The 12,664-nt window shown below is 41.6% G+C and overlaps 1 protein-coding gene across 2 annotated transcripts in view; it reads left to right on the plus strand.

Moving 5' to 3' along the window:
- The window catches only part of prkd3 (protein kinase D3), a 41,440-nt gene extending 38,322 nt beyond the window's left edge, over positions 1–3,118 (plus strand). For both annotated transcript variants that reach the window (XM_052086842.1, XM_052086843.1), the window contains exons 16-19: positions 399–497; positions 584–851; positions 1,403–1,488; positions 1,577–3,118. In XM_052086842.1, the coding sequence (XP_051942802.1) occupies positions 399–497; positions 584–851; positions 1,403–1,488; positions 1,577–1,750 (627 nt within the window). In that variant the 3' untranslated portion in view covers positions 1,751–3,118. The remainder of the gene's footprint in view (positions 1–398; positions 498–583; positions 852–1,402; positions 1,489–1,576) is intronic.
- Positions 3,119–12,664: the final 9,546 nt, after the last annotated feature.

Here is a 12,664-nt window from a genome sequence, read left to right on the forward strand (position 1 = left end):
GACACCTGTGCTATACACTAATATATATATATAGATATATATAGATATATATCTATATATATATATATATATATTTACATGTATAAGATGTATAAGTTAGGTTAGTGTATGAATAAGAAAATACAGTAAACATAAACATGAAATATACATGTAGTACTATATATGTTGCTCGATGTAGTGAGGGATCACTGGTGCTTTCTACCGCCTTTATTACCGATTCGTCTTACTGTTTATTGTGTATATTAAATCACTCCATGTACAGCACTTTGAATGCAGCGATGGCTGTTTGAAAGTGCTCTATAAATACTGTTGACTTGACTTGGAATCTGGAATTTTCCTCTTTGAGGTTTGTATTTATGTATTTGTTTATTTATTTTTGATCCCTTTGTTTGTCGTAGATTCTGGTGGCCTTGCGACATCTGCACTTCAAAAACATAGTTCACTGTGACCTGAAGCCTGAGAATGTGCTGTTGGCCTCTGCCGAACCCTTTCCTCAGGTAAAAGACAAAGGTTTTGCATAAACATGGCCGCAGTTTTTCAACAGGCGTTTTGCGCGAAGGCAAAATTCTCTTCCATTCTCCAGGTCAAGCTGTGTGACTTTGGATTCGCCCGCATCATTGGTGAGAAGTCTTTCCGCCGATCGGTGGTGGGCACTCCAGCTTACCTGGCTCCAGAAGTCCTACGTAGTAAAGGCTACAATCGCTCGTTAGATATGTGGTCAGTGGGAGTTATTGTGTACGTCAGTTTGAGCGGGACATTCCCTTTCAATGAGGACGAGGACATCAACGACCAGATTCAGAATGCTGCCTTCATGTACCCCCCTACGCCCTGGAAGGACATCTCAGCAGAAGGTAAATGGAGTCGCCTTTCACTGTGGCTGAGTGCCAGAATCATCCTCAGACAGCAGCTTAAGCGCCTACGTGTCTGAACGGGTGCTGCCGTCAAGTTGATATGAATCACTGTCAAATTTCCCACACCCATCTGAGCAACTGCCCTCCTACGCACTTAGTTGAATTGAGAGGCAAAACAAATTTTACTCAAACAGATGGCTTTCTAAAAGTCGGTGCGTTGATCTGCATGTTGAGTCATTGTTTACTTCATATGCTTACGTTCTGTTTACCTTAACTTGCAAACCGTAGTTCCATGGAAAAGCTGGGCTTTGATTGGCTGTCGTCACGCACACTTCCGCTGCATCTGATTGAGTAAATATGCTCACAACTCGCTCGCAGCTGGCCACCATATCATCACGATTCTCGATCAGTTCATATGAATATTAAGATATTAAGTATACATTGCTCCTGCAGTTTTTAGAGTGCAGTCGAAAACCGTGAGCCCGCGGCATCCAGATCAATGTTTAATATGTTTTTCAATGCACTCATGGTCTAAACATTCATGGTCACAGCCACAGATCTGATCAATAATCTTCTCCAAGTGAAGATGAGGAAGAGGTATAGCGTCGACAAGTGTCTCAGCCATCCTTGGTTGCAGGTGACTACAATATTGATATTCATATGACTTGAAATAATATATTTACATTTGTTTTTGACTTTGCTGACAAACTTGTTTTTCTCGTCAGGACTATCACACATGGTTGGACCTCAGAGACTTTGAGACGCGGCAAGGCGAACGCTACATCACCCACGACAGCGACGACGCACGCTGGGAGGAGTACGCAGACGAGCACAATCTTGCTTACCCCAAACACTTCATCATGGCACCCAACCTGGATGACATGGACGAGGATCCCTAGTGGCGATCCCTAGAGGACTTTATTCAGGAAGATCATATGGGACTTTTTGCGTCAAACTATGGGAACTGTGAGGATAAACTGTTTGCTGTGGAAACAGAGAAAAACTCGGGATGTGTGGGGGAACTCAAGTTTCTAGCATGCCGCACTGCTACAAATCATAAACTGAGGATGGGCGGATGGGCTGAAAAACACACAGAAACTGAGGAGAGGCAAGCTTACTACTTTGTGCGACATCCCAACTCATTCCATGGATGTAAGGACAATCGTACCAAGATAAACTTGATTGTTCCATTGTTTCATTGAGTTGTGGTTCGTTTTCAGTAATAATATGGTTCCGTTTTTTTTTGTGTGTGTGTCTGTGTGTTTGTGTGTGTGCGCTTGTGTGCGTTAGAAGAGGTCAATAGAGAAATGTTGAGTTTATCCCAGGAGTAAAGGACACTTTTCACAAGGGATTTGGGCTCTGAGAATTTATTCAAACATACTGCAATTTCTCATTTCCAAATGATTTGTGAGACTGTCCTTTGGCATGAAACTGGAACAATCACCTGTTTTTTTTTTTTGGTTGGGGGTGTGGGGTCTGTATATTATTTTAATGTATTTAGTAATTGTGATAGTGTTTTGCACTATATTGCTTTGAACATTCCGATGGAACAGAAACTCCATTTGCTGCTACAGAAGGCGTGTCAGGTCTTGGTGCACAGTGTTCAATAGAGATAAAGCGTGAGAAGTAGCCGGAATTCACGAATGACTGATGTACTGTATGCTTGGATTTTGTGAACATGTGTGATCTGATCTCTCGCCTTAAAAAAACCTATATGCAAAGGCCTTGTGGAGTACTTCAAACCCATAAGCCTCATCAGTCAGTACATTCGGTGTCACAGCAATTTGATTTTTTGAGTTCAGTGTTGGACTGAAACCAACAATGTGAGCATTGTATTCACGTATATTAGTTGAAGTGGAACTTTGTCGGCATCCATTTGTGGAATGTGATTTTCGAATTTTTTAAAATTGTTTTCATTCTTGGTGGCTAACTGAAGTATTACGAAGAGCAGAGGTGCCACATAGAACAAAACTGTCTGTTCCATGTGCAAACTACCGGTAATTATAATGTGTGACGTCTGAGGGTTTTTTTTCTTTTAGTACCACCATATTGAAGAGTTCACTTATGGCAATTACTTTTACAGCAGTTATGTTGTTAACTCTGCTGTTTTGATTTGGGAGTACATTCCAGTTTTCCTTAAATCTTTTTCATCTTTGTTGCCGCTGGATTGGCAGGTGTTTTTTTTTATTGTTTTTTTTTTTACATTTCTTTGTATAACATTGGAAAATAAAGACCACACTTCTTAACTGAGAAGGAAAATTAACAAAGTTCTTAACATCTCATTGCCATGCGCCCGTCTCCTCTGATTTGACACGACAAAGAATAGGAAAAATTGGATTATTGTGCCATGCAAGCATCAAAATTAAAAAAAAAAAAAGCCTTTGCCTTTGATATTTTCCCCACCTGGCCAGTCGGACATATCAGGGTTATGTTGTATACAGTATTATCATTAACCCTTTCATGCACCCTGTAACCCGATAACATGATAAGATGTCCACTGTACTAACCGCTGTCCCTGAAAGGGTTAAATATACTTAAAACATCATAACGTGTAAACTACAAAAGAAAATGAAACTCCCTTTCCGTGTCACACATGCGTGGGCAAGCGCCGGCGTAAACCCCTCTGGCTTGCAGTTTTGTCGTATTTAAATTGTATCCTAGTGACTCAGTGAGAGAAGAGTTGTGGTATTTTCATGTCACAGGTCTCTGAACTGATGGATGTGATTCTGGACCCGTCTCCTACCGCAAGGGAATAATGACATGGTGAAAGAGGGTGACTGCAATGTGGGGGTTTGTGGGGTCTTTGAAATCGTTCATGATAAATGCTATCATGGAACCCCTTCAAGTATCAAATGGACATACAACTGCTGCAGTCAGAAATTACAGAGATTTAGACAGTTATGATTAATCCGAGTAACTGTTTTATTCCTCTTCTGATGGTTTCTGCACCGAGATACTGGCTGACCACTAAATGCAGCGAATGCTACTCATACGAACCACGGATGGGAAGTTGGGTTGAAAAAAAATAGTTTTCTCTTCAGTGGCAATCCAATACCATCCTCCTTTATCTGCTCGCTTGAATTCTTTCAAGATGTGAACTTTGGTGGCCAACTGACCCCATTAACCCCGGGAGGGGGGCGAGGGGCAGTTTCTTGACTTAAACACCAAAATGTCCTACTTTGACTCAGCTTGCACATTAAATTAAAAACGCATTCTGTCCAATTAAAAATATCAGGTAATTTTCATGCCGTCAAATAATACATTGGGAGTGTGTGGACCGCCGGAGTTACTGAGGTGAGAACACAATCATGGAGGAAATAGAGAGGAATGTCTCCCCCCTCTGGCTGGACAGACTTGTTCAACAGTCACATGCACTGCAGTTACGTTGAACATGTTAGTGTTCGTTTATTGTGTACATGATCATCACACGGTTATTTCTTGCATTTTATTAAAAAGCCTCATCTTTATAAATAGCCAATACTGTATCCACGTTGCACAGATGTCTGTATTATTATTATTATCATCATCAAGCACATTTTCTAATGCTCTTCCACATGATGGCCATGGGTGAGCCTGATGCTGACTCACACCTTGGACTGGTTGTCAGCCATTGCAGAGCACATATTTACAAAAAAATAATTTACACTCACGTCAACGTCTGGAGGGCCCTGCAAAGATCGTGAGACAAGACCTAAAGTGTAGGTTGTGCAAAGAGAACAATTGAAAATCAGGTGTGTTGGAGTAGGGAGGGATCTAAAATAGGCAGGATATTGCTCTTGAGGATCCAGAGTTCTCGACGCCTGTTTTGGGGGGTGGGAACATTGAAGGAAACAAATGCCTCAGCTAAGATTCAAACTCCGAACCTCAGAATAGTGAGGCAGATTTGATACCCATGATTACTTTGCATATACTGTATGTGTGTGTGTGTGTGTGTGTGTCTGCGTGTGTGCCTGTGTGTGTACTGGCATGAAAATGTAAATTTTCGCCTTCAGATTTGCATAAATTTGGACTTGTATTGCAACAATGGGGAAATTCAGGCTGGTCTGAAATACCTGAAGAGTATTTCTTTGAAACACCACAGTATTATTTTTTCCTGCCAGAAGGTGTCAGGCTTGCAAGTTATTTGCCATTGAACATTATACAGTACCGTAGTGGAATGACCCTAACACAATGAGCTCCCTTCAAAAAAAAAAAAAAGGAAACTTGATGATTTTTAAATCATATATTAATATTGATTGTCAAGACTTTTGCTGTGTTGAACATCTGAAATACCTTTTGGACACTCCACCAGAATGCTTTTCAGATTGCATTGCACACAGTTGCACAGCATGATTCAGATTCCTAATCGGTGCCCATTAAGGGAGACTTTGCCATCATATGAATGTCAGAAATAACATCTGCTGATGGATCACAGACCGTTTGATCTCGGGGTCTTGCTGTATTTGTTGAATGGCTTGCCTGCACGGTAGCTTCTCGGCGGGTCTCTTGTCACCTCACGGGGGAGGTCTGCGTGTCACACGTCCTCATCCGACCCCCTACCCTAGCCTTTCTCTCAGTCCGCTGTGTCTTTCCCTTCCTCGCTTAATGCTCCATGCCGGGTATCCATGAGCTCCAGACCAAACAAGCAAACAAACAGAACAACAGAAAAGCCCATCTCCCAGCCAAGGTTGGTGTAGGAGAAATGAGAAGAGATTTTGTTTGCTTTCTCCGCCGGTTCCATTTCACTGTGATGGCAGAGGAGGCCTCCCAGGACGCAGCTATCCACGTTTGTGTTTGACTTCCAGGGAGATCAAGGTGGTCTTCAGTTCTGACACATCATCTCTTCACCTAATACACAACTGACTGCAGCCTCATTCAACCAAGTTATTCATTCTTTTCATCCCAGCGACTTGCTGTCAATGCTGTCATTCCATCCTGCTTCTGATAGAAACCACACCCACTTATGCACAACACTACTGTTGCATATTCGGTACTTTTAAAGCTCAGACAAAAACAAAAAACATAGACTCATAAAAGGTATCTCGAGTTTGTGAACACAAAATAACAAGATTTAACATTTAGGGATCTTTCACAGTCACACCCATTGAGTCTATTTTACTTTATTTCATGTTTGTTTTCTAAATTTGGATCCTATTTGCAATCAAAACCAGTTTCTGACCACACTGGCCACAAACAAATGAATGAGCCAACTTTGATCTGCAATTGCCCCAGCTACACCATCACTGACAAATGACAACATTTGCAGTATGTTTTGCAGTATGTTTTGCATCATGATCCATCTGCACACATAATGCTCTTCGTTTGTAGCATTTGGTCGAGCCCTCCACACCAGGGATGTGACAGGATGTGGTCTGGCACCTGCTCAGTCCTCCCCCCACTCCCCCTTTGATGCCCAAAGTGTCATTTTATCTTTTTATTTATGTATTTATGTTCTTGTATATACTGTACTTGTATGTGAAAGCCTATCTTTGGCCTATCAACAGTAAAATGTGACAGACAGTTATTTAAAATAAATGATTAAGATTAATCTTTTTTTGGAGGGGGAGGGGTGCAGAATGGGACGGAAGCGCTTTAAAAGGACGAGGACGGACGGGGACAGAGGATTATTATTATATGACTTAGGATGGAGCAACGATGATGGCAGGGTACTCAGGTCGCGAACAGAGGACGGACCGGCAAAATAGGGTCAAGTCCCCATCTATGTACTCTATGTTAGCATTAAGATAGTGGACTCTCGTTCGATACAATTGCATGGTTTGGTTGACCATTTTGGTTTTTAAATATGAAATGTTTAATTTTTCTTTTTATGTGTCGGCTTTACACTAAACTTCAACAGGGAGTGACAAAGTAAGACGATTTCCCTTTTATTTGGAGAAATGTGCAAACAAGAGTCATCGTCATTTCTTCCCCACAATGTTCCCCATTTTTTGTCAGCGCATGAGAACCCAATAATTTTTTAAAGAAGACTGTTGTAATCATTTTAAATGTGTTAGAAGCATGCAAATAAGAAGAAGTTTTTTCACATGGGCTTGCTCAATGGCTGAATTTCAGCTCTTGCCGGTGGGTCTGGAGTCCATAACGCTGCTATAACCAGGGTTTCTCTGTCATGCATTTTTGCTTAATTTGTCTCAGAAATGAGAAAAAAAAATTGTCTACGTTTACAATCCCATCAAGTGATTTGGACCAGCAGAATCAAACTTGAGGTGTTGAAGCACTTTTGAACCCTCTGCGTGTTTGCTTACTACCCAAATAATGAATAATGATAATTTACGTGGTTGTATTTTATTTACCAGTTGAGCCAATCAAAGCGATGGATGAGTTGTGTGAGGACTGGGCAATGTCACAAAAGGGTCAAATATCTCTGTGTGTGGCTTGTCAGAGCATGAAATCATTCTTTTGTGTTAAAAGCCAATTAGAGGGGGAAATGAAGACTGGAAACGCTCTGGGAAAATGCAGATGAGCCCTGTAGGTATATATTTGATTTGCCGACTCCAGCTGTGCCTGGAGAATTCCCCTGACCCGTTCTATGTCTCGGTTGCTGTGTGAGGCCACATGTACCCCTGTTGCAAAGCAGGCAGGCGCAATACGCAACCCCCCACTCGCCTCCTGAAAGGGCTGGTCATTGACCTCTCAGGCAAGTGGCAATATTTGCTCACCTGAAATACACACATCTTGCCAATTGGGGTCGGGGTGGGCCAAGGACTAGAGAAGGAGCCCTTGATGCAGCTGTGGCCCAGAGAAAGAGCCAGACCAGGAAGTTTTGTGGCAGAGGAAGGGTGGTGGGGGAGGGCCTCCCTTGGCAGGGGGCTGTTGAGCAGTGTTAGCCCTATTGTGTCTTGAAGGAGGCAGGGACGGTATTTGTTCGAAGCTGTAGGAGGCTGATGAGGTGCTAATCTGTTGAGTGGCTGAATCATTGGGCCTCTGTTCCCAATGGCCTGTTAGCTGTCAGGGCCTGTAAAAAGGCACAATTTACGGGCCCCGCAACCCGGACTGAGCCATGCGTGTCCGCGGGTAAGCAAACACAGATTGGACACTTATGTTGTTGCTCTTATAGGGCAGATTTTAACCACCGGGCTCCTGGGGTGACACGTAGGCAGCCCGCTTTCAGTGCTCCTCGTCAGCTGTCGGCTCCCTCCGTACTCTTCTGTAAACACTACAAATTAGCCATCTGCATATGGATGGCACCTCGTCCATCCAAGAAGGCCCCGGGCGGAAGATAGGCTCACCTCTAATACAGACCTGATGTAAATTCTTCGCTATGTGCTTCTAATTTCGGCGCTATGCATACCAAACAACGATAGTTTTCAGGAGCCGAGCGCGAGATTTTGTTGAGTGGTGAGCTGAAGCATGACGATAATGAAAGCGCGCGGGTAACTGGCTGTCAAAGATGGGTCACAGGTAATCCCAAACTTGAATTTCCCATCAGCCTGGAATACAGATAAGACTGCAGCAGATATGAACCTCACTTGCCCGCTGGCACGGTGCCGGAAAAAGGAAATGGAGCAAAAGCCTCTCTCAGATGTAGAGATCAGATGTGTGTGTGTTTTTCCTCAGGTGGTCTTATAAAGATGGTCACATCCCAGCCCATTTCAACAGCTTTTTATACATGTTCACATTAAAACGCTGTAGAGGAGGCAAAAATATGCACACAGTCTGTACTTAAGTATGATAATGTTCATATAAACTAGCATGCTACTTCTTTGTAAGTAGAGCACAGACATTTACCTATTGTACGTTAAAGTCTTATATGCAGAAATGAAAACAATTCATAGAGCATCATAGTTTTGTTTTTTTGGCCATGTGGTTGTTATTTAGCACTTCCTGGTTCATAAAGGGTGAGCGAAAGCCTTCCATTATGATTCCGGGGCATGGATATTCCAATGACACCATTGTCTTATCCTGAAATAGTAAACATGCATTCCTGTATCTGCACCCTTAGCCAAGTCTTCAAAACAATTTCATTCTGTTGGGGATTCCGTTTTCTTTGACATGCCTTCGGAGTACCTGGCAATTTGCTGACAAAAACTAGACTTTAGACCAGGTGACACACAGGTGGTGTCGAGCAAGTTAGTGGATTTGATCGAGACACGGACTGACAGAATCAATTCACTGAACACATTTTTTTAGTATTACTATTTTCATCTTGAATATATTTTTAAAAGCACCTCGCTGACTGCAGAACAACTGGTCTGTGTGTGTGTGTGTTGGGGGGGTCAACGCAAATGCATGAATCGCGTCTGGAAGGCGGTCCCCAGGTGCCCTCTGCACAGCAACTAAATTTACATCATCCCTAAGTGGATATCTTGTAATTTGTCATAAATGTACTTTGCACAATCCGATCTCCTGACACCAGTGAGTTTGTTATGCTTCCGATATTTAGACTGCATGCTTCCTTTTAAGGGAATTAGGGGAGCCACTTTGATTGGAAGGAAATCAAGTGTGTTGTGTTCACTCAGACAACGGCGCAAACACCCATTTCTAACTACGAAACTACTAAAAGAAATAAAAGACTCTTTCTATGTTAGACAGTTAGACTTCACTTTGCGCTGCGCACGAAAATACAGCCCTTTGTGTTCGTTCTGAGAAAAAAAAACGCTAACTAGTTGTCTCAGGCTTCTATGCCATCAAAACATGTTCTCATCACTTAGCAAATGTTGTGACCTAACTAACAAAAACTAAATTAGCTAATCATAACCACTGAAAAAATACAATTGATCTATGTGTGTTTGAGATGACAGTTGATGAACACTTGATGAATGTCACTCGCTTGGAGTTTGTAGGCTGGCACAAGATAACGCAGATGCCATGACTCATTTTTAGGACACTGCTATGGATGGGGACCATCTTGCTGTCTGAATTTGTTGCGTTATCAACATTTATGCTCCCTAGTTTACTGTATGTTCGTCCAAGTCTCTGCTGGCCCTTGTTTCAATCGTGTTTGACTTTACTTCTCTCTATTTATGTCTTATTATATTGAGTTGGCACCCATGGAGGCTGAACAAACTAATACGCTTTTTTTAAGTGTTTATTTTTTTAGCAAATTAATCCTTTCAGCGACAGGGGTTACTACAGTGGACAGTTTCCTATGTTATGAGGTTACAGGGTGCATGAAAGGGTTAAGGAGAAGACAGTACAGACACCTGTTTTCTGCCATCTGCATACTCACAGTCCTGAGGTATTTGTATTTCGCTTGCTGCTACTGAAGAGTTAACCAATTTCCTCACTGTCAAAAAGTTCCATCCTTTGTGCTAATTAGGATTAAAAAGCGAATTAATGCAATGTAACTTTGCAATCACCACAGAGCTCTCTGACAGCACGTGGAGCAGAATGAGCAGCATTGGCTCATTACAGATTACAGCATGCAAGGTTTGATGATGGCGCTGATATTTAGACATGCATCTTCCCGTGGGAGTTTGGAACTTTAATTACCAGAGCAGTACGGCTCCTCTGCTGTTTTAATTGCCTACAGTCTGTGATTAAATGTGTATTGACTCTCCAGCGGGTCCTACTAATGAATAACAATGGGCCGATTTGGTGATATTAAATCTTTTGCCCCTTATAAACAGCAGGCACCTTTTACGTTGAACGTTCAGACCGACATTTGAAGGAGTTCGAGCAATTGAACTGATATGTTCAATTAGAAAAGATCACTTTTGTATATGTTCACACAGTACAAAGAAAAAAATAGATCCACACATAATTAAAAATTAAAGTACCTCGCAATTCTTTTTTGTCTCATTGACCTTTGAGCATTATAATGTGTTCAACGTGGACGCTTACATTTTTCTGTAACCTAAATTTTGAGTAGAAATGACAAATTTCATAACTGAATTCACATAGTAATGATTCTATCTCAGCATCAACAAATATAATTTATGTTTAAGAATTTATAAATGTATTACTATTAACCAACAAATAAATGTAAAATTCACGTTGCAAATTCCCCATGCTGTTTCGGGCAGCTGTGGTTCCAATAAATGCACCGTCCAAAGAAAGAAATGATGTATTCGATAACATAAATATATTTATGTGTATTCATCTATTTGAATAAAATATGTCCATGTCTGCTATCTAGCTAGCTATCTAACTAGCTAGCTAGCTAGCTAGCTATCATTCTGCATTCTTTAGTGATTTGTGCACCTGTTGGCATTCCACCTTCCACGTTCTCATCCTATGGTCCCATAGTTGAACTGTCACCTTGTGTGATAAATGAATGGCAGTGGTCAACACGAAACCCCTTTACCATGACAAGGAGACGAGTATTTTGAATCTGGAGCGCCATGGATACAGTCAACGTAACAGCATCCGGAATGGCATTCCTGGCCACATTCCTCTCAATATCAAAAGGTGCGTATTTGAGGATATCCTTAGTGCGTTTACGCTTTTGTTTGCGCCCTGACCCACTGGGGCCAGTGCAATAACTTTGGACTGCCTGCCACATGCATCTCATTGCACTGACCACTCTCCGTTTTTATTTAGCTCAGCTTGTGTGCCTTCCCAGTCCAGCCGCTTTTCAGATTCATTTCCAGGTAAACAGAGTGTGGCCAGCCACAAACCTTCAGCCAACAGGCGTTGTCACAGCTGTGGCAGATAATGGCAAGTCCAAACTCCGGGCCGGCTCTGGAATGTTTACTGTCACCACAGGAAAGTTGGCAGCAAACATTTTTACCCTTTTTTTTTTTTTTTTTGAAGAGAAAGGACCTCTAATTATTAATTTTATTTTGATGAATTACATACCTAAGCCAACATCTTATGTGGTTCTAGCCTTACATTCACAAGAACACAAAGGGCATTCTTAAGTGAATTTCAGCCAAAAGGCTGGAAAAGGTCACTTTGAAAATTGAAACTTCAAGTTAACACATTACTGCCAACAACTCCTAGTTGTTTGGTGGAATGTTCCAAGAGTTCCTCCCACAGAGCAAGGAGCACCCTCTTTCCACCTCCTGGCCTGCACCCAAGAAGTGCTCAGCACATGACGCTGGATCAGAGAATGTTGTTTTAGGCCTGTGCACATGCAGGTGCAGCACTTTCACGCCTTGTAACCTCTCATTAAACTTTCGACACGTTGCGTTTGCCTTAGCTTGTCATGAGCAGCGATTGAATGAATGTTGGATGTGTGAAACATGACGCGGCTCATCATGGAAGTTAGCTGATCGACAAAGCGGCAAGTGTGCCAGGGGTGCATCGCTTTGGTTTCCTTGAGCTGTTGCAACGGGTTTAATTCACAAAGCACGAAAAGGAAACTTATTGAGTCAAAATAAACAGAATTTCACCACTTTCACCCTTTCATGCTCCCTGTAACCTGATAACATGATAAAATGTCCAACTGTAGTAACTGCTGTCCTCGAAAGGGTTCAAATAAAAATGATCAGATACAAAATAAATTCCAGTTGGCACACTTCAGTCTTTAAATGAAATGATGAACATCAAAATGGTGAATGCTTCACAATTTAATTTACACAAGATAATGTGCTCAGTCTAAAGAGATTAAATACAGTAAGAAAACAAAGATAATGCTCCATTGGAACTGACACTGTCTTCAAATTCATTTTTACTCTTTGGCTTTTGACTCAGCATTATACTTTGATTTCCATTTTTACTGTTTTGTTGCATGCTACTGTCTTCGTAATTAATTAAATTATTATTTTATTGTTTGTTGTATGAATTATTTTTGCTCCATGTACAGCACTTTGTATGCAGCGGTGATTGTTTTAAAGTGTTCTATAAATGCAGTTGAGTTGAATTGACTTGAATTGTGTGCCAAATATTAGAAGACAGAATGTAACATTTTTTAAAAAACTTTTATTGGATCT

The sequence above is a fragment of the Hippocampus zosterae genome, chromosome 14 (assembly GCF_025434085.1).
Source record: "Hippocampus zosterae strain Florida chromosome 14, ASM2543408v3, whole genome shotgun sequence".
In the NCBI taxonomy this organism is placed as follows: Eukaryota; Metazoa; Chordata; class Actinopteri; order Syngnathiformes; family Syngnathidae; genus Hippocampus; species Hippocampus zosterae.